We start from the raw sequence: 22,302 nt of genomic DNA, 5'->3' as shown, positions 1-22,302 counted from the left end.
AATGGACAGAGTTTATTTCACCCTGATGCACCTGTTCTTCTAGCAGTAAATAGGTACCTGGGAGTTAGACAGCGGCTACGGGCTGCTTCCTGGGGATGTGTAGCAAAATGGAGGTCTGGTCGAGGACCGGGCCGCGAGGACGCTAAGCCCCGAAATCATCTCAAGATAACTTCAAGAAAAAGATGCTCCAAACTGACTTTAGAAAAACGAGAATACTGTACAAATGTTCCAAGCCGTTTAGGCAAACATGAGAATGCACTCTTGAATCTCAAAGTGTGTTCCTCAAACCAATTCCCACCCATTTGAACTAAATGGGGGAGGGGACCTTCGACAAGCCGCCGGCTTCCTGTCCTCATCGAGGCCACTAGTGTTAGTGGCTCTCAGGTAAATCAGGAGAACGAGGATGGAAAAATACTAAATCAAATTTATTAATTAATTTTCCGGTTCAAGGTCCCGGAGTTACTATACAGGTTACTGAACATTGAAACGATTTAGAAATTTGAAGAGATTGCATTTTTTCTTAGACACTAAACTCATCATTAAAGAAGAAAATAACATTAGAAGATAGTGTATAGAATCTGCAGCCATCAAAAGTCACAACACCAGGGAATTTTGTTTCTACATAGTTTCAGCAAGTGAATGATAACCGCTATCTATTTTTAGCTGATTACACATCTAACGAGATAAGCGGTAGGGATAGTTTATAGAGTCAACGAGGCACTTAAGCGTCTCTTATCACTACTGCTTCCTCCCATGTCATATGAACGGAAATCTGCCTGGCTGGCATTTTGAAGGACCGTGGTTTAATTCCAGTGTTTAAGTCAATTAAATCTGTATATTGGTAAAAGTATTGAAGGTGGGTTATATGAAATGGACGAGAGGGGACAACACGTGACTGCTGCTTCCCATTGTGATGCTCTTGGGGACTTGTTGCAAGTCCAGGTTCAGGTAAAGGTAAATTCAGGTAAATTGCCTCGTATGTACCTTATTTTTAACACTGTTTCGGCATCTCTGACAAATATTAATACCCTTGATTCCACCACATTGCGCTAAAGATTTTTTCCATAGATACATAGATTCTATAGATTTCCATATGACACTGTTTTTATTTAATTGTTAATGTGTACTAATATCATCGGTTTGTTGTTAAATTGCTCTATCACAGTGAAACAATTTATGTCCCTATTTTTTACTTCACAAATAGTTCCCTGGATTTAATATTTATCCATGTTTCAGTGACTGCAATTACATCTATTTGGTAGGAGCACACAAGTGCTCTTAACTCCCTTCTCGCCCTTCACTGTGACTCTCTGACTCCTGTCTGTTAGGATAATTTTTCACCATATAAAATTTTCCTCTTACTCCCGCCTGCCTCTCAATTTGTGTAATAATCTCTTTAAAGGTACTATATCAAAGGCTTTTTGTCAGTCCGGAAATACGCAATCTACCCAACATTTCCTGCCTTACTTTTGTTACTTTATCATTGAACGTTTATCATACGTTCATTAGGCACGATTTTCCTTCCCTAAAGCTATGTTGATGTTTGTTTACATATTTAAGTCTCTCTAGATGTGCAACTAGTCTTATCCCTTGTTATTCCTTTCTATATCTTGCAGGAGATGCTTACCAGTGGCACTGGTCAGTAGTTAAGTGCATCTTCTCTATCTCTGTTTTTGTAAATTGGTACCTGTCTTCTAAATTGGTACCTGTCTTCTAAATTGGTACCTGTCTTCTAAATTGGTACCTGTCTTCTAAATTGGTACCTGTCTTCTAAATTGGTACCTGTCTTCTAAATTGGTACCTGTCTTCTAAATTGGTACCTGTCTTCTAAATTGGTACCACATTTGCCTCTTTCGGCAGCTGGGTAATTCGTCCTTTGTAAGTGATTTAGTAAAAATCAATGCTAGAGTTATGCTGAGGGCCTGTGTATATTCTTTTAACATTCACGGTGATACGTCGTCTGGTCCAATAGCTGAAGTTTCGTGTAGTGATGCTAATTGTTTCTTTACATTCCCTTGCTGTTACCTCAATATGTAATAGTCTCTCATCTAGGGTAACCTCCTCTAGTACCGGGAGCTGCTCAGATTCAGTCGTGAGCACTCTAAAGAAACTCGCATTGAGTTCCTTGCAAATTTCCTTATAATTTCCTGAATATTCACATCCCCTTTTTTGGTAAGCTAGTCACTTGGTTGTTCACTGTCGTTTTCCTTCATATGTGACTATGTTGGAGTTTTAATTTTTGCTTTGCATTAGAAGCAATATTATTTTCATAGTTTCTCTCTGACATCTTTATTATATTTATGTTGTTCTTCTTATTCCTGTTACATCTATTCCGTGTGTGTGTACTCACCTAATTGTGCTTGCGGGGGTTGAGCTTTGGCTCTTTGGTCCCGCCTCTCAACTGTCAATCAACTGATGTATAGATTCCTGAGCCTACTGGGCTCTATCATATCTACATTTGAATGTGTGTATGGAGTCAGCCTCCACCACATCACTTCCTATACACACACACACACACTGTGTGTGTGTGTGTGTGTGTGTGTGTGTGTGTGTGTGTGTGTGTGTGTGTGTGTGTGTGTGTGTGTGTGTGTGTGTTCACGGCCCTATTTGTACTCACCAGTTTGTGCCTGCTGGATCGAACATTGGCTCCTGGATCCCAGTTTTCTAGCCACCGGTTGTTTAAAGCAATGACTCCTGTCCTATTTCCCTATCATATCTACATTTAAAACAATTAATATTGTTTGCTTCAACAGCGTGATCCTTTAGTTCAATTCATTTTCCCACTACTCTTACGTTAAAAGAAAACTTTCTAACCTCTCTGTGACTCATCTGAGTTTCCAGCTTCCACCCATGTCCCCCTTGTTCTATCGGTATTCAGTATGCACATTTCATATATTTCCACAATGTCAATCCCCCCCCCCCTAAGTATTTTATAAATCACTATCATTTCTCCCCGCGCCCTCCCTTTTTTCCTAGCGGCGTCAGGTTCAGTTCCTTCAGTCGCTCTTCATCCTCGGAACTCTGGAACGAGCCTATTTTTGCGACGAGCCTCGTCGCAAATTTTTTAACCTTTTCCAGTTTCCTAGTGTGTTTCTTCAGGTAGGGGATTCCATGATGGGGCGGCATACTCTAAAACTGGTGAGTGTGTGTGTGTGTGTGTGTGTGTGTGTGTACTTACCTAGTTGTATTCACCTAGTTGTACTTACCTAGTTGTGCTTGCGTGACTACAAAACTAGGTGAGTACGTGTGTGTGTGTGTGCGTGTTTGTATGTGTACTCACCTAATTGTGCTTGCGGGGGTTGAGCTCTGGCTCTTTGGTCCCGCCTCTCAACCGTCAGTCAACAGGTAGATTTGTGTGTATATGTGTACTCACCTAGTTGTGTGTGTGTGTGCACGCGTATGTGAGCGTGTGTGTGTGTACTTATATGTAAGCTTTCGTGCAAATGCAAAGTTTCATTGTGGTGACTATGAACAATGAACACTGTAAATACAGCAGTACTCTATCTCCCCCCCCCCCCTTGCATCTACCTATCACTTATGTACTTAATCTTCCTGATAATCAGACCAGCTGAGATGTAGTGAATATATCGGCCTGCGGGCCTAAGCAACAGCCTGTTAGACCTAGTTATCAGACGTCAAGCTTGGCCATAGCCTGAGCTTGGGTAGTGGAAGGTCTCCCAGGACCCACTCCAGGTATACTCCTGGTATACTCCAGGTATACTCCAGGTATACTCCGGGTATACTCCAGGTATACTCCAGGTATACAAAAACAATGCGTGGGGCAAAAGATAGCGGTGTGAAGCGCGCGACAATCGCATGTGGAGCTCAGCGTGAAGACCCAAGGGAGAGGGAGCCGAGGATATATCAGTGTGCCGGTGGCCGCCGTGGAGGAAGGACGCACGCCACTCTCGCTTGCTGCATCTGGCACCGTGACTACAGTGCCCCCGGCGCTTGGCACTGGTGTACTTGTTGAGCCGCCGCCTCCTCCTCGTCCGGCAGTGCCTCGAGGCTGCTTATGTCATGCCAGCCAACACTACCAGTCCCGTGGAAGTTGAGTGCCAGCGTTAATTTTACCACCTCAAGTGCCAGAAACGTTTGTGTCTTATGAATGAATTATTCAAAGCTATGGGATTTATTAAAAATAAACCCTTACTGATTACTCTGCGTGATATGACATGTATAATAACAAGCAACTAACAAGGCAATTCAGAAATAAACGTTACAATGCTAAAAAAAGGTGCCATTGAACTTGGAAAAGTTTTGGAAGTGTAAACATGCACCTCACCTCAATAAATGACTTCAGTGGCCATTAAATCCCACAAGGAGGGGGAAAAAATATATTTCTAGCCTACAACGTAATCCCAAATGGTAAAACAGATACGCGGGTTCGATCCCAATGTATGACTCCAATATTATATTGTAGATATATAAAAATTTTGTGATTTCATTGAACAGACAGAAGAGATTTCATTGAAGTTTGCGAGACGGGATGAAGGAAGAACTTTTACACCACGCAAACTGTCATCTCTGTCAGGTGAGTTATAATTCTGATTAGTTAATTTATCATGCACTATCCTGTGAGTTGTAGTGGAGCCGGTACTCATCCTGTGAGTGGTAGTGGAGCTGTTACCCATCCTGTGAGTGGTAGTGGATCCGATACCCATCCTGTGAGAGGTAGTGGATCTGGTACCCATCCTCTGAGTGGTAGTGGATCCGATACCCATCCTGTGAGTGGTAGAGCATCCGATACCCATCCTGTGAGTGGTAGTGGATCCGATACCCATCCTGTGAGTGGTAGTGGATCCAATATCCATCCTGTGAGTGGTAGTGGAGCCGGTACCCATCCTGTGAGTGGTAGTGGAGCCGGTACCCATCCTGTGAGTGGTAGTGGAGCCGGTACCCATCCTGTGAGTGGTAGTGGAGCCGGTACCCATCCTGTGAGTGGTAGTGGATCCGATACCCATCCTGTGAGTGGTAGAGCATCCGATACCCATCCTGTGAGTGGTAGTGGATCCGATACCCATCCTGTGAGTGGTAGTGGATCCAATATCCATCCTGTGAGTGGTAGTGGATCCAATACCCATCTTGTGAGTGGTAGTGGATCCGATACTCATCCTGTGAGTGGTAGTGGATCCAATATCCATCCTGTGAGTGGTAGTGGATCCAATATCCATCCTGTGAGTGGTATTGGATCCGATACCCATCCTGTGAGTGGTAGTGGATCCGATACCCATCCTGTGAGTGGTAGTGGATCCGATACCCATCCTGTGAGTGGTAGTGGATCCGATACTCATCCTGTGAGTGGTAGTGGATCCAATATCCATCCTGTGAGTGGTAGTGGATCCAATATCCATCCTGTGAGTGGTATTGGATCCGATACCCATCCTGTGAGTGGTAGTGGATCCAATATCCATCCTGTGAGTGGTAGTGGATCCAATACCCATCCTGTGAGTGGTAGTGGATCCGATACTCATCCTGTGAGTGGTAGTGGATCCAATATCCATCCTGTGAGTGGTAGTGGATCCAATACCCATCCTGTGAATGGTATTGGATCCGATACCCATCCTGTGAATGGTATTGGATCCGATACCCATCCTGTGAGTGGTAGTGGATCCGATACCCATCCTGAGTGCTATTGCATCCGATACCCATCCCAATAACCATTCAGGTTATTAAGATTTTTTTTTTGGGGGGGAGAGTGTCTGATAGACAGTTACTGTGCTTATGTACTCACCTAGTTGTGCTTGCGGGGGGGTTGAGCTCTGGCTCTTTGGTCCCGCCTTTCAACTATGTGTGAAGGTTTGTTTGGTAGCTATTTAGGCGACACATCTTATGAAAAATGTTACGAGGTGACCTGTAGCTCTGAATAAGGTGGCCAGTATCGTTTGCTGCATAAGATCTATCTTGAGGTTATCTTGAGATGATTTCGGGGCTTTAGTGTCCCCGCGGCCCGGTCCTCGACCAGGCCTCCACCCCCAGGAAGCAGCCCGTGACAGCTGACTAACTCCCAGGTACCTATTTACTGCTAGGTAACAGGGGCATTCAGGGTGAAAGAAACTTTGCCCATTTGTTTCTGCCTCGTGCGGGAATCGAACCCGCTCCACAGACTTACGAGTCCTGCGCGCTATACACCAGGCTACGAGGCCCCCAAGATAGCAAAGCCTATTGCAAGGTGACTTACCATATAGCATTTTTAAAGTTACTTGCTTACCATCCTTTTGTAGATGTGACCTGTCTCACATCCTTGTAAAGGGGAACTGTTTTATCGTAGGATTGCTCCCATATCACTTTCACGACCGCAGGATCGCCCCCATATCACTTTCACGACCGTAGGATTGCTCCCATATCACTTTCACGACCGTAGGATTGTCCCCATATCACTTTCACGACCGTAGGATCGCCCCCATATCACTTTCACGACCGTAGGATTGTCCCCATATCACTTTCACGACCATAGGATTGTCCCTATATCACTTTCACGACCGTAGGATCGCCCCCATATCACTTTCACGACCGTAGGATCGCCTCCATATCACTTTCCCAGACGTAGGATTGCGATCATATCACTTTCACAAACTAAGATCACTGTCATATCACTTTCACAAATTTAGGATCGCTCCCATATCACTTTCACAAACGGGTCGTTACTTATCCAGATCTGAAGTACGTTAAGGTAACATAAGTCTTAAATACGTCAAAGTCTCCCAAGTCCGAAGTCTATAAAGATTCTACTTCTAGACTTTCCGGGAGTCTTCCGTTTATCTCATTTATGTTATGTTATTGTCATTATTTTTTGATCTGAGGTACTCATTAATTGAGTCAGTTACCCCTCATCGCCTCCAATATAACTTTAGGGAGCCGGTCGACCGAGCGGACAGCCCACTGGACTTGTAATCCTGTGGTCCCGGGTTCGATCCCGGGCGCCGGTGAGAAACAATGGGCAGAGTTTCTTTCACCCTATGCCCTCTGTTACCTAGCAGTAAAATAGGTACCTGGGTGTTAGTCAGCTGTCACGGGCAGCTTCCTGGGGGTGAAGGCCTGGTCGAGGACCGGGCCACGGGGACACTAAAGCCCCGAAATCATCTCAAGATAACCCTCAAGATAACCTTCCCGCATTGTCTGATATATGACATTGTCTCACCAACCTCTTAATAGCAGGACGTATTTTGACGTTTTCTTTATCTAAGGACTAGAAAATGGCTCGCAAAATTGACATACTGTCCCGTTTTCTGTTTTAGGTGCTCTGGTAGGTTAGGATAAGGGCACTTTAGCATGACAGTTTCTTGACGTTGGGAATGCTGGAGAGAACGGGCTTCATGGGCATCAGCATGGCTTACACTGTCTAAAGTCATATCAGCATTAAACTAAATACTAAACATCTAACAAATTGTTTAGCATTAAATGCCGAGGAATTAACATAATGCTTTAGTAGGTCTATGCAAATTAATGCTAAGCATTTTGCAAATCACTCAGCAGTTAACGTTAGTTTAGTTCATTTATTATGCGCCCCATACCCATGTTTGCTGTAAAACAGTGTATTTACTCATTTAAAAATGGTATTTAAACGTCAGTATTACAAGTAACACTGAGCATACTCTACCATGCTTGGGTAGTGAGCTCCAAACAACATGGTAATTATTTAATTTATGTAGGCAAAACCACTTACCATTTTCCACTTATATAATTTTAGTACATGCATATAGTCTGACTCGTAATCTGAACGTCATTAAACACGAAGAGAAACCGAGGTTCTTGGACTGGGGGCGGTAGGGGGATGGACTCGTTTCCTGCTGGTCGGCGTTCAATCCCCGATCGTCTGAGTTCCTGGCAAAATTTCCTTCCTTCATCTTATCCTAAATCCTTATTCTTTCTCAATATTATATATAGTCGCAATGGCTTAGTGCTTTCTCCTGCAACTTATCTTATCTTATCTTACGTCTGAACGAGAGGAATAATGATAGAATATTAAGAAAGATGGGAATGCAAGAAGTCAGTGAAACACTAAAGGAATCTAGTCACACATTAAATGGAACTGAATGAAACTAATGAACAGAGAGTAATTAACATGAGATTCAAATGTAACACATTAGAAAACAAAAGATTCCGGTGGAACACATGGAAAACAGGAGAGATTCCAGTGGAACACTTGGAACACAGAAGAGATTCCTTTGGAACACTTGAAAAACAGAAGAGATTCCTTTGGAACACTTGGAACACAGAAGAGATTCCTTTGGAACACTTGAAAAACAGGAGAGATTCCTTTGGAACACATGGAAAACAGAAGAGATTCCGGTGGAACCCATACCAACAGGAGAAAAATGAGGACAAGTAGCTGGGATAGAATGGGGTATGGTGACAGTGAAAGAGGAGAGACACATTCCCCCATGCGGCCCTCAGCAACATGGGCGGGGGAACTGAGGGGATGGAGAGGTGGGTTGAGGTGGGGGGTGTAGGGAGGGGGGAATCGTGTAAGGCGCCAAGAGTTAAGCTGCAGACAGATCGGGGGGGGGGGGGAGGATGGAGGGAGAGTTTGTGCAGGGTTGGGTGTAGGGTGTAGGGTATTTAAGACTAGGTTTTAAGGTGTTGGTATTGGGATGGGAATTGGAGTTTTTGTTGACATTAAGGGATGGGGGTTTGTTTGGGGGTTTGGGTGTTAGGGAAGGGAAATAGATTTCTGTTTGGGGTTGAGAGCAAGAGCCAAGTCGATAGAAGTTCAGCTATTTTTTAATATTCAGTTTGTAAAGAAGACTGTTATTCTGTTGTGTAATAATGATTCATTTTGTCGGGACACACACACACACACACACACACACACACACACACACACACACACACACACACACACACACACAAACATATTCGTTCTTCGAGCATATCGTTACGGCAATGCTCGTTCGTGACAGCAAATCCGCGGTTATCGGTCATAATCTGGCGTTCGCGAAACTTTCTCTACATCCGGGAGGGCCTCTGGTTAAGCTGTCTGCTATTTCTGTGTTTACATCTCTCTGTCTCTCTCTCTCTCTCTCTCTCTCTCTCTCTCTCTCTCTCTCTCTCTCTCTCTCTCTCTCTCTCTCTCTCTCTCTCTCTCTCTCTCTCTCTCTCTCTTTCTCTCTCTCTCTCTCTCTCTCTCTCTCTCTCTCTCTCTCTCTCTCTCTCTCTCTCTCTCTCTCTCTCTCTCTCTCTCTCTCTCTTTCTCTCTCTCTCTCTCTCTCTCTCTCTCTCTCTCTCTCTCTCTCTCTCTCTCTCTCTCTCTCTCTCTCTCTCTCTCTCTCTCTCTCTCTCTCTGCGTGCGTGTGTGTGTGTGTGTGTGCATGCTTCCAGTAATAACATTTCTCCACGACTGTGGGGAAACAGAGGAGGATTCTAGTCTGTATCAACAATAGCAATACATTTCAAGCAATATAACCCAACTAAGCTATGTGATCAAGACTGAATTATGCTCCAAGCTGACGAGAAACAACATGGGAGATGTTATGGTGGCGACCACTAGACGGGATGGCCTTCTCTAGCTGCTTTCTGGCTGCTGGTGTCCGGAGAGTTCGGCTAACCGGCTGCTTTCTGGCCAGCCAATGTCACTCATATCCTGTCTTGACTGCTACATTCTCGCATTTATCGAGGAATATATTTAGGGGAATATCAGGCAACTTAGCAGCGCTTCTACAGCCAATCAAGGCAATGGCTCGAATTGTTTGTATTTCGTGAGACTGCAACACTAGATGAACTATCCCTAGATGTGTTTATAGTAATAACAATTAAACAATCTATTTTTGTCCAGACAAGATAATGGCATTCTTTCTTTGTGTTCAGTGTGTGTGTGTGTGTGTTTACTAGTTGTGTTTACTAGTTGTGTTTTGCGGGGGTTGAGCTTTGCTCTTTCGGCCCGCCTCCCGCGCCACAGAATTACGAGTCCTGCGCGCTATCCACCAGGCTACGAGGCCCCCCTCGTAGTGCTGTGGTGTGTGTGTGTGTGTAATAAGTGTGTGTGTGTGTGAGGCCCCCTCGTAGTGCTGGTAGTGTGTGTGTGTGTGTGTGTGTGTGTGTGTGTGTGTGTGTGTGTGTGTGTGTGTGTGTGTGTGTGTGTGTATACTATTTGTGTCTGCAGAATCGAGCTACTAGCTCTTGGACCCCGCCTTTTTAACCAATTTATTTTTCCTCTAGTATATCTACTACATATATTTCTCTCTAACACACACACACACACATACACACACACATCCCCAGGAAACAGCCTGTAGCAGCTGTCTAACTCCCAGGTACCTATTTACCACTGGGTAAATAGGTGCATGAGAGGTGATAGACATTCTACCCATTTGTTTCCGCCTCCGCCGGGAATCGAACCCAGGACCATTTGGACTACGACCCCCCAAGTGCTGTCCACTCGGAGCTTAAGTACTGTTGAATGCTGGTATCGGAAAGATGGTGACGTCTGATACGTCGGTGATGGTGACGTCTGATACGTCGGTGATGGTGACGTCTGATACGTCGGTGATGGTGACGTCTGATACGTCGGTGATAGTGACGTCTGATACGTCGGTGATGGTGACGTCTGATACGTCGGTGATGGTGACGTCTGATACGTCGGTGATAGTGACGTCTGATACGTCGGTGAAATCTTGCTTGTTATCTGTTGCATGTCATTAGTATGTTATGGACTCCCTGGGAATATGTTGCAGATGCCATTAGTGCAATGTGGGGGGGTCCTGTAAATGTGGAATTCTTTGGGATAACTCAAGTAGATGTTTCTTGATCTCTAATGCAGTTAGCAACAGTACTATTAAACTAATACATCCACAGGGCCCTTAAAGAGGGTTCGAAACCGTACGCTGGGTGTAACAGTAGTAGTGTTAATTAACATGCACTGTTGTGTTTCATAAATAATGTCTTATAGAAAAAGTTGTATTGGTCACGTGTCAGAAGTGCTGTGACCACTGACAAGTGTTTTCTCAACACCTGTCATATGACCTTATACAGGTGTTTTCTCAACACCTGTCATATGACCTTATACAGGTGTTTTCTCAACACCTGTCATGACCTTATACAGGTGTTTTCTCAACACCTGTCATATGACCTTATACAGCTGTTTTCTCAACACCTGTCATATGACCTTATACAGGTGTTTTCTCAACACCTGTCATATGACCTTATACAGCTGACTATTTTCAATACGTATTCCTGTTTTCATTTCGATTTTACTCTCAGTCTACATCCTCGATAAAAGCTCGATTTAGTAGGCACAAATACAACAGCAATACAGGTAAATACAACTAGGGATAATACACTCAGTTAAACCCCTATAGAAAAACCCACTCCTTCGCTTAAATAAAATGAAATAAAACGCTAAAATTCACCACGATCTTCCAGCGCAACTCCTTGTGTAAGTTACACAAGGTAACTTACACAATAAGTTATTGTGTAAGTTAATATTAACAAGTTGTTAATATTATCAACAAACTGCTTGGCTCATTGATTAGACGGAGCGCGCCGCGGGACTTTGCTTGGAGAAGCAAAAACTCTACCGCAGGGGGGGGGAGGTTTGGTCTGTGGGTCACGTGATCGCGTGCCAAAAGGGGGGGAGGGGGGGGGGTTCCCGCCAGCATAAATACAGCGTCATAATACAACGTTGTTACTCTATCTTATCTAGAATTGTTACGGTGATTTGTTACCAGGACGGAGAGGCAGTTTTTGTCTTCTGATTGAAGTTGCTTGTTTAGTTACACTCATTTGCGAATAAGGTGGATGATCTATGGAACAATTTGGCGGGTAACACAGTTGACGTGGGATCGGTGGATTGTTGACCAGACCACACACTAGAAGGTGAAGGGACGACGACGACGTTTCGGTCCGTCCTGGACCATTCTCAATCGACTTGAGAATGGTCCTGGACGGACCGAAACGTCGTCGTCCCTTCACCTTCTAGTGTGTAGTCTGGTCAACATAATTTAGCCACGTTATTGTGACTCATCGCCTGCATCGGTGGATTGTTTCAAGCGTAGGTTAGACCTATGAGTTCGGGTGGATATCAGAAGGAGCTGCTTCATATTGGCCAATAGGAGCTTGCTAGATAACACTATCTATGGAGTCCAAGAACTGTGTAAGTACTTCATTCTGTACACCTGTTCACAACAGGTGTTGAGAAAACACCTGTCAGTGGTCACAGCACTTCTGACACGTGACCAATAAACCTTTAACTATAAGACATTATTTATGAAGCACAACAGTGCATGTTAACAATAGTTCTGTTACACCCAGCGCACGGATTCGAACCCTCTTTAAGGCTCCTGTGGATGTATTAGTTTAATAGTACTGTTGCTAACTGCATTAGAGATCAAGAAACATCTACTTGAGTTATCCCAAAGAATTCCACATTTACAGGACCCCCCACATTGTACTAATGGCATCTGCAACATATTCCCAGGGAGTCCATAACATACTAATGACATGCAACTGATAACAAGCAAGATTTCACCGACGTATCAGACGTCACTATCACCGACGTACCAGGCATCACTATCACCGACGTACCAGGCGTCACTATCACCGACGTACCAGACGTCACTATCACCGACGTACCAGACTTCACTATCACCGACATACCAGGCGTCACTATCACCGACGTATCAGACGTCACTATCACCGACGTACCAGACGTCACTATCACCGACGTACTAAACGTCACCATTTAATTAAAGGACTATTAAATAAATAAAGATCCTTCTGAAGATGTATTATTAAATACGAAAGTACTTAAGGAAATTCCTGTTTCAATCCTTCTTTCGTAGTCTGAAACTGTCACATTCTTCATCACGTGTTAAATTTCGTCTACTAGGATTCTCTAAATCCTTATAGACGATCATTGGTGCGGTGGTCACGGTACTGTGTACGTTTAGGGGTGATCCTGGACGGAATGGGTTCGAATCCTGGCCGGGTCAAATAGAGTTCTGAGTGATCTATGGCTTGCGCGTTCATGCAGCTTTCTCACATAGAGTGAATATGTAAAACACGTTCCAATGTTAACAAATATTGTTCTAAATTGTTTCGAAGGGTGAGAATCGGTTTTAACTTACATACTGTCTTTGTAAATATAATTAAGTATCTAAGATAAGCTGTGTGGTTACTTTGCTCTCTAGCTTCTATTGGCCTCTCTCTCTCTCTCTCTCTCTCTCTCTCTCTCTCTCTCTCTCTCTCTCTCTCTCTCTCTCTCTCTCTCTCTCTCTCTCTCTCTCTCTCTCTCTCTCTCTCTCTCTCTCTATCTATCTCTTTCCATCTATCTCCAACCTTTCTTCCCCAATTCCTCTCAGCTGCCAATGCTGCGAGATAGCATTAGGGAGCTGTGGGAAGACTTTGGGAGGCAGGTTTACTGAAAAACAATTCGAGATAGTTTTTCTACCTCAGTGATTAATGAAGAATCTACCTGACTGGCCATTGGACGAGGTTACATGGTTGAGAAGGACAATAGCCCAGTAGGAGTAAAGCTAGCGAATAAGTATGGGAAGAGGAAAACTTTTGTTAGAAGGAAAAAAACTATGTTATGAATTGATGCACAATGGAATCACAGTAACCTAATGTATCTGTGAGAACATACCTGGGGTTATACAATTGGATTGAACCCGCGTCTCTGGCCTCACCAAGCACATACACTTCCAACGGAACCATGTTCAAAAGAACGTTCACTCGTTCATGCGTGAACGTTCATGAGTTCAAAAGAACGTCACTCAGAAGTACTACAAGATTATTTAGTTGATTCCATCCGGAAAACGCCACTGGAACATTCATAATACAATGGTGTAAATATTGTATTATAGATCATGAAGCTGAAGAGTAATACAGCGACTAGTGAGGCTAAGGTGGTTTGAGCGTTTTAAACCCCCATACCATGAGGTTACCTTAAGATGATTTCGGGGCTTTTTAGTGTCCCCGCGGTCCGGTCCTCGACCAGGCCTCCACCCCCAGGAAGCAGCCCATGACAGCTGACTAACACCCAGGTACCTATTTTACTGCTAGGTAACAGGGGCATAGGGTGAAAGAAACTCTGCCCATTGTTTCTCGCCGGCGCCTGGGATCGAACCCAGGACCACAGGATCACAAATCCAGCGTGCTGTCCGCTCGGCCGACCGGCTCCCATAACACGACAAATGAACTCCGCACATTGGTATCACTGTACAGAGTTCATATGTACTGATAACATGTTAATACCCAACCATCGCCTCTCTCCTCAACCAGGCAGCCCATTTCTTGCCTCACTCATCAACCAAACATCCCCATTCTCACTACACACAGAAATCACAATAGCCTTATGCATCAAATGAACAAATCGACAAGGGCTGTGACGAGGATTCGAACCTACGTCCGATAGGATCCCAGACGCTGCCTAGCTTAAGGCAGCGTCTAGGATCCTCTCGAAACGTAGGTTCGAATCCTCGTCACGGCCCCTGTGGGTTTGTTTACTCCCATCCTCGCCTCACCCCTTAACCAAACAACTTTGAATTCACATGACTTTGGGTGGATATAAACAGAATCTTTCTCGTATATACCGACATGCCTTCTGCAGTTTCTTAATTCTCATGTTATTCCTAGTAACTCATTCTTTTCAACTTTCACATTCATTATACAAGCAACATTCATTTGCGACCTGAAGCTTATAACGTTCCAAATGAGGTCGAAGGTCTGAAAACATTTGAATTCTGACACGTGTGTGTAAAATAAAAGTTATGAGTAATATCGAAGCAAATATTATGAGCTGTGAATGTCGTGTTGGCAAGAGCTGAAATGAATGAGGGATTAATTATGAGGAAATTTGATTAAGCTCAAAGGAAGGTTTTATTCATGGGATTTAAAGTGGAAACGTCTGTTAGAAGGTGAGTGACTGATGCTGCATCAAGATGGTGTGGGAGATGAGTGATGCTGCCTCGTGATTGTGAGAAAAGTGAGTAACTGATGTTGACTCATGATTGTGTGAAACATGAATGAACAAAAACATGAGTTTACTGTTAATGAGTTTTGATAGTCACTCACTGATCACGTGTTACCTCATCACATTATAATAATAATTCCCTTTGTCGGGGACCGGAAGCCTGCAGTTAGCCATGTCGAGGTCCCAATTTTGTAAACATTAACTACGTTAATCTACACTAGATTTACCGAAGAACCTGATAATGGCTCCATGAAAATTAAATGCATATCTTATGTTAAAATAAAACATATTTATATTTACCAAAAATGTCTGTGTCTTCGAAGATGGAGGCCAGAGGCGAACGGCTAGCCTCACCAAACTTTGCAGGATGACTGAATTTAGGAAATGGCGTCGAGTTTCATTTGTTTCCCTTCTCACAATAATACAGACATATACCCATCTCAACATTTTCTTGTAGAAACTACATTTCGGCGACCGCCTCGGATCTATTTGACATTGTTCCCGTAGCGAGACTATCAATTTAATCAACTACAGACTTACAGTGGGGCTTAATGGCGTTCTATTATGCTATTTTCGTCTCAAAGGCAACCGTAATTGCGCGCCCAAATTTTACGCTGATCTCATAATTAGGTTTTATGTTAAAAAGGGAAGAAGGCGCGTCAGAGTTGGAAAAAACCAGACCTGTCATTATACAGCTGACAGCTGACTGGAAACTGGAAAGCAACGGGTTTATGTATGTAAATATTTCGTATCTTCAGTACATGTTCCTATTAGCATTGTTCTGTTAAAATTATGTGTTTTATTTGGCGTTGAAAACTATATGATATGTAGAGAGAGAGAGAGAGAGAGAGAGAGAGAGAGAGAGAGAGAGAGAGAGAGAGAGAGAGAGAGAGAGAGAGAAGGAAGGAAAGAAGAAGACATAACATCATGAACAACTAATGAACTCCCATGAACGTAATGTATCTATGTAAAGATAATGAAGTCATACGATGGAATCGAACCCGCGTCCCTAGACTCCTCAGGCACACACACACACACTTTTAAAAACTAATGTACCACCGTCATCTTGCTCTAACACATGAACATAAGAATTAAGAAACCTGCAGAAAGCCTATTGACCCATACGAGGCAGCTCCTATATATATCCAGCCCAATTCATTCGCACATTCCCTTTACCTATGCTTGACAAATATCCCGGGATCCCACTCAGGAAATTAATTCACCTGAATCAGTAAGGAAGCTCAAGGAATATTTTAAAACGACATTGGGACGTTTTTCTGTGGAGTACTTGTGTATTCCAAGCCTAAGAACCAACCAAAATTAATTTGTATAGCCCTATAAGAAGGAAAACAATAGTATGAGACTATATCCTCATTATGAAGGAGCAAAATGGAATTCTCACAGAAAACGACAAGGAGGTATGTGAGGAACTCAAGAATATATTTCAGGTCTCTACAAAAGAACCAGCGTGTAGATCAGACTGCGAGATTAAAAGCCAGGGGTCAGATTCACGAAGCAGTTACGCACGCACTTATGAACCTATACATCTTTTTTCAATCTTTGGCCGCTTTGTTTACAAATATTAAGCAGTTAATGAGCTCCGAAGCACCAGGAGGCTGTTTATAACAATAACAACAGTTGACTGAAAAGTTTTCATGCTTGTAAACTGTTTAATAAATGTAACCAAAGCCGTCAAAGGTTGAGGAAAGATGTACACGTTCGTAAGTACTTGCGTAACTGCTGCGTGAATCAGGCCCCAGAGCTATAGAACCAGACTTAATATCACCGTGGCGTTGAATGAGGTTGCAGAGGTTCTTTGTCACTGGTGAAATAACCTTTTCAATAAAACACTTGAGACTCGAAACTTTTCAGAATTTTTAAAAATGCAAACATAGTCCCAATATTCAGAAAACGGGACAGATAGGAGGTACTAAACCAGTGTCGGGCTATCTTGAGGTTATTATGAGATGATTTCGGGCCTTAGCGTCCCCACGGCTCGGTCCTCGATCAGGCCTCCTTTTTGTTACACCCCTCCCCCTAGGAAGCAGCCCGTAACAGCTGTCTAACTCCCAGGTACCTATTTACTGCTAGGTAACAGAGGGCATCAGGGTGAAAGAAACTTTGCCCATTTGTTTCCGCTTGCTCCGAAGATCGAACTTCGATATTTTCCAGAAATATATCATAAATTTTGCCCGAAACGTTGTGGGTTCGTAAATTTTGCCCGAAAAGGTGTGCGTTCATAAATGTTATCCGAAATGCTAAGCGTTCTATAGTTTCTATAGCTGTAATTATAAGTAATTCCACCCACTTATAGTAATTCTTTCCACTTAAAGCAATCTTCTCCATTTATAGTTTTTGGGGAATAAAATAATTGAAGTGAGCCATTGAAGGGGCATAGTGGACAATGAACTCAGAAAATATGATATAGCTGAAAAAAAAATATTCAGGTTATACATTGGGATCAAACTCGCGTCCCTGACCTCTTTCAAGGTGATTTTAAAAGAATATCAATCGGAAGTTGCTTCTTACACATAGTCCGTTTAGCAAATAAGTCACGAACGCGAAAAATAATATTTATATGCGTAATAAGCCACTCCAAGTGAAAACTAGGGATTAAAACAGACCAGGAAAGCTCTCAGCCTGCTAGCAGTCGTCAGATGTCCTGCTGGCAGGCTAACAGCAGGCTGATGTCCTAATTCACAGTAAAATAGGACAAAATATACATATTGACCTGTCTTTAGTAAACAGGGATGTCCAATATGGCGTTCGAATTGGCTATCACAGGTATATATATATATATATAATATTTGAGGTCGAAATGAGCTGCGCGGGAGGCAGTGCGCGTCACAACTCATTTCGGTTCGATACCCATGAATAAGGTAGAAGATAAATAGTATAATAGATTGCGGTACATGAGTGCCGGTGTGGAATGTTGCGTGGTGTGGTATGACTGTGTATTGTGTAAGACTGAGTGGTGTGTGTGTGTGTACTCACCTATTTGTACTCACCTATTTGTGCTTGCGGGGGTTGAGCTTTGGCTCTTTGGTCCCGCCTCTCAACTGTCAATCAACTGGTGTACAGATTCCTGAGCCTACTGGGCTCTATCATATCTACATTTAAAACTGTGTATGGAGTCAGCCTCCACCACATCACTTCCTAATGCATTCCATCCGTTAACTACTCTGACACTGAAAAAGTTCCTTCTAACGTCTCTGTGGCTCATGTGAGTTCTCAGTTTCCACCTGTGTCCCCTTGTTCGCGTCCCACCAGTGTTGAATAGTTTATCCTTGTTTACCCGGTCGATTCCTCTGAGGATTTTGTAGGTTGTGATCATGTCTCCCCTTACTCTTCTGTCTTCCAGTGTCGTAAGGTGCATTTCCCGCAGCCTTTCCTCGTAACTCATGCCTCTTAGTTCTGGGACTAGTCTAGTGGCATACCTTTGGACTTTTTCCAGCTTCGTCTTGTGCTTGACAAGGTACGGGCTCCATGCTGGGGCCGCATGGAGCCCGTACCTTGTCAAGCACAAGACGAAGCTGGAAAAAGTCCAAAAGGTATGCCACTAGACTAGTGTGCACGTGCGCGTGTGTGTGTGTATTTACGATTCTGTCACATAATTTCGCATGCTGGGAGGAGAGAGGGTTGAGTCTCGACTCTTTGGTCCCGCCTTTCATCTGTCAATCAACTGGTGTATATGTACCTGAGCCTATTGAGCTCTATCATATCCACATTTGAAACAATGAATGGAATGTATGTATGTACGTGTGTGTAAGGGGGGGAGGGGTATACTCATACGCTAGTCAGGTAAACTCTTACGTAAACTCTTACGTAAACTCTTACGTAAACTCTAACGCAAACTCTTACGTAAACTCTTACGTAAACTCTTACATAAACTCTTACGTAAACTCTTACATAAACTCTTATGTAAACTCTTACGTAAACTCTAACGTAAACTAACGCAAGTGCGGTAAACCGAGACAGGACTAGAGGGGGAGGAGAGGGGGGGGGGCTGGCAATCGATTTTCTGATGACGCAACATTTACTTCAGTAATTACACCTGCAGTGATCCCCTGTATGATGAGTGCTGTGAGTTATCATCCTCCTTCATGATGAGTGCTGGGAGTTATCATTCTTCTCATTGATGAGTGCTGGGAGTTATCATTCTTCCCATTGATGAGTGCTGGGAGTTATCATCCCTCTCCATGATGAGTGCTGGGAGTTATCATTCTTCTCCATGATGAGTGCTGGGAGTTATCATTCTTCTCCATGATGAGTGCTGGGAGTTATCATTCTTCTCCATGATGAGTGCTGGGAGTTATCATTCTTCTCCATTATGAGTGCTGGGAGTTATCATTCTTCTCCATGATGAGTGCTGGGAGTTATCATTCTTCTCTATGATGAGTGCTGGGAGTTATCATTCTTCCCATTGATGAGTGCTGGGAGTTATCATTCTTCCCATTGATGAGTGCTGGGAGTTATCATTCCTCTCTATGATGAGTGCTGGGAGTTATCATTCTTCCCATTGATGAGTGCTGGGAGTTATCATTCCTCTCCATGATGAGTGCTGGGAGTTATCATTCTTCCCATTGATGAGTGCTGGGAGTTATCATTCCTCTCCATGATGAGTGCTGGGAGTTATCATTCTTCCCATTGACGGGTGCTGGGAGTTATCATTCTTCCCATTGACGGGTGCTGGGAGTTATAATCCTCCTTGATGGGTGCTGGGAGTTATCATTCTTCCCATTGATGGGTGCTGGGAGTTATCATTCTTCTCCATGATGGGTGCTGGGAGTTATCATCCTTCTCCATGATGAGTGCTGGAAGTTATCATCCCTCCATGATGAGTGCTGGCAGTTATGAATGATCAATACAAGCAGCTCCTATTGACCCATGCGAGCAGCTCCTATTAACCCCATGCGAGCAGCTTCTATTGACCCCATACGAGCAGCTCCTATTGACCCCATGCGAGCAGCTTCTATTGACCCCATGCGAGCAGCTCCTATTGACCCCATGCGAGCAGATTCTATTGACCCATGCGAGCAGCTTCTATTGACCCATGCGAGCAGCTCCTATTGACCCATGCGAGCAGCTCCTATTGACCCATGCGAGCAGCTCCTATTGACCCATGCGAGCAGCTCCTATTGACCCATGCGAGCAGCTCCTATTGACCCCGTACGAGGCAGCATGATCACGAATACAGAACAAATATTAGTCCTCATATTCATACTGATAAGCTCCGTCTTATCTGAACAAGCACTTACAAGATAACCTTTGATTACTTTTCTAAACAGTGATCTGAACAGGTCACGGAAACACTGTTTACCGTTTGACAGTGGACAGGTTGACGGTCGCATCAGCAGCCGTTGACAGTGTAATCCGTCCTCTTAAAAATAACGTGGCTTTTCGCTCGTATGCGCGCTATGGCCAAAAACGGACGCAATTTGAAATGAAATCGGATCACGAAAGTAATGTACTGTCCAGTTTTCTGTTTGAGTCCTCCGGCTTACTCGGTTAGGTTAGGAGAGGAAACTTTCAATTAACGGTTTTCATGACGTTTTGAAACCTTAGGAGAACTTCCTGCCCTCCTAACCTACTAGAGGCCTCTTAACTTACTGTTTCGGAAAAAAAAATCCATATTTTATTTTCAATTTTGTTTAATTTTCAAATTACGTCCATTTTCGGCCATTCGGGTAAACAGTCAAATTCAGACGTAATTTGCAAGATGAGAGGTTGCCGCTGATTGGGCGGTTTATGGCTTATGTCCTACTAGGAACCTCTGGTCCTCAAATAGGTCTGAAATTGGGACAGGTTAGAAGTCGTCCCTATTTCCTCCTTTGGTGATGACACATGACAAACTGTATCGTGGTTATCTATCCAGATAATAGTCTAGAAGGTTATTCTATGGTCGTGACCCGAATGACACTTGGAGGGTCATTATATATGGATAGTATAATCACAGTGAACCACAGGTCACGTCAAGGTGAAACTGGTTCACCGAAGGCTCCAGGTAATTTAGGTTCACACCATATGTCAGTTGTCAATACATGAATAATTAATTCGCATAATTTTAGGGCAAATGGAGGAGAGGGAATACCTTTTAACAAGCCGCCGGCTTCCTGTCCCTCGCCGAGGCCACTAGGGTAAGTGGCCCTCAGGTAAATTCAGGTAAATATTCGGTTCAGTAGGCCAACAAGACCGAGCGTGCGCGGAGGAGGTCACGAAGCAGACCAAGTTCATAGCAACCTCACCAGCACCAAACGGCTGCTCCTCAGCCCATGGCATTCTTCAACCCCACAATATCGATGTGATTTATATTATTAATTCCCATATATATATATATATATATATATATATATATATATATATATATATATATATATATATATATACCACAAATCTTCAAGCGACAAGAGAAAGTCTTATATCTTTCAATGAGCAGCTGGTGACACAAGGAAGTCTTATACAAGGCATATGAATCCTCGTAAACTTTCAATTTACTGAAATATTTCAGCCCATTGACGATTCTTTTGTCTTTTACAGATTGAAAAGTCTATTATATTTTAATCCATTTGTTTTCTCTTTGAGGTGTAAATATTAGTTTAACATCGAGTATTTTAATTTCTGTCAACTCTTTCTCTCTGGATTTTAGTTTGTTGAATGTATTTGTATTTAGAACATATTCTAAATGAATTAGTTAATGAGTGAATGATCAATTGAATGATATTCGTGAGAAATGTAGAGTTAAAGTGATACTGCTGGTGGCTGACCGTCTTGAGTTATAATGGGTTGTTATGTCACGCTCTCTACCATGGCTCGTGGAGTAGAACTTTCCCTCATAAATCAGTGAACCTCCTGGCCTCAAATATGTAAGTTCAAAGTGTCTAGAGTTGCGTGAAAGTCTTAAGTACAATCCACCAGTTTACTGCGGCGAACTTATATAAATGACACAGTTTATTTACAATCTCTATATACATATAACCATAACCAAGTAACAATCAGGTAGGTTAATATAAGGCAGACGTTATTGCAATTAGATGTCACTTAGCAAAGATCGTCTAATTACATGGGTACACTAGACAGCTCAAATCTGGCTGGTAAGATGTGAACATGGTTAGTAGCACGGGATATGGCGAGCCCGTCGTGGACTTACCTGGCACAGGAGCGGGGCTGTAACTGTGGAGAGAAATATATGTAGTATACGCAATAGAGGAACAATAGATTGGTTAGAAAGGCGGAGTCCAAGAGCGTATAGCTCGATTCTGCAGGCACAAATAGTAAACACACACACACACACACACACACACACACACACACACACACACACACACACACACACACACACACACACACACACAAGGGGGAGACAGGCGAACCACAGAGACAATAGAAATAAT

At 43.3% G+C, this 22,302-nt stretch overlaps 1 protein-coding gene across 2 annotated transcripts in view; it reads left to right on the top strand.

The window, feature by feature from the left end:
• The window catches only part of LOC123755345 (galactosylceramide sulfotransferase), a 53,311-nt gene that overhangs the window by 17,225 nt on the left and 13,784 nt on the right, over positions 1-22,302 (top strand). Inside the window, exon 1 of one of the 2 annotated variants that reach the window (XM_045737884.2) lies at positions 3,867-4,534. The exons of the other annotated variant lie outside the window; for it this stretch is intronic. Within the exon in view, the coding sequence (XP_045593840.1) occupies positions 4,490-4,534 (45 nt within the window). The 5' untranslated portion in view covers positions 3,867-4,489. Of the gene's footprint in view, positions 1-3,866; positions 4,535-22,302 lie in introns of those variants that run through there. 2 annotated transcript variants of the gene reach the window in all.

This window comes from Procambarus clarkii, chromosome 20, assembly GCF_040958095.1.
Source record: "Procambarus clarkii isolate CNS0578487 chromosome 20, FALCON_Pclarkii_2.0, whole genome shotgun sequence".
NCBI lineage: Eukaryota > Metazoa > Arthropoda > Malacostraca > Decapoda > Cambaridae > Procambarus > Procambarus clarkii.
This window is presented reverse-complemented; position numbering and strand designations above follow the sequence as displayed.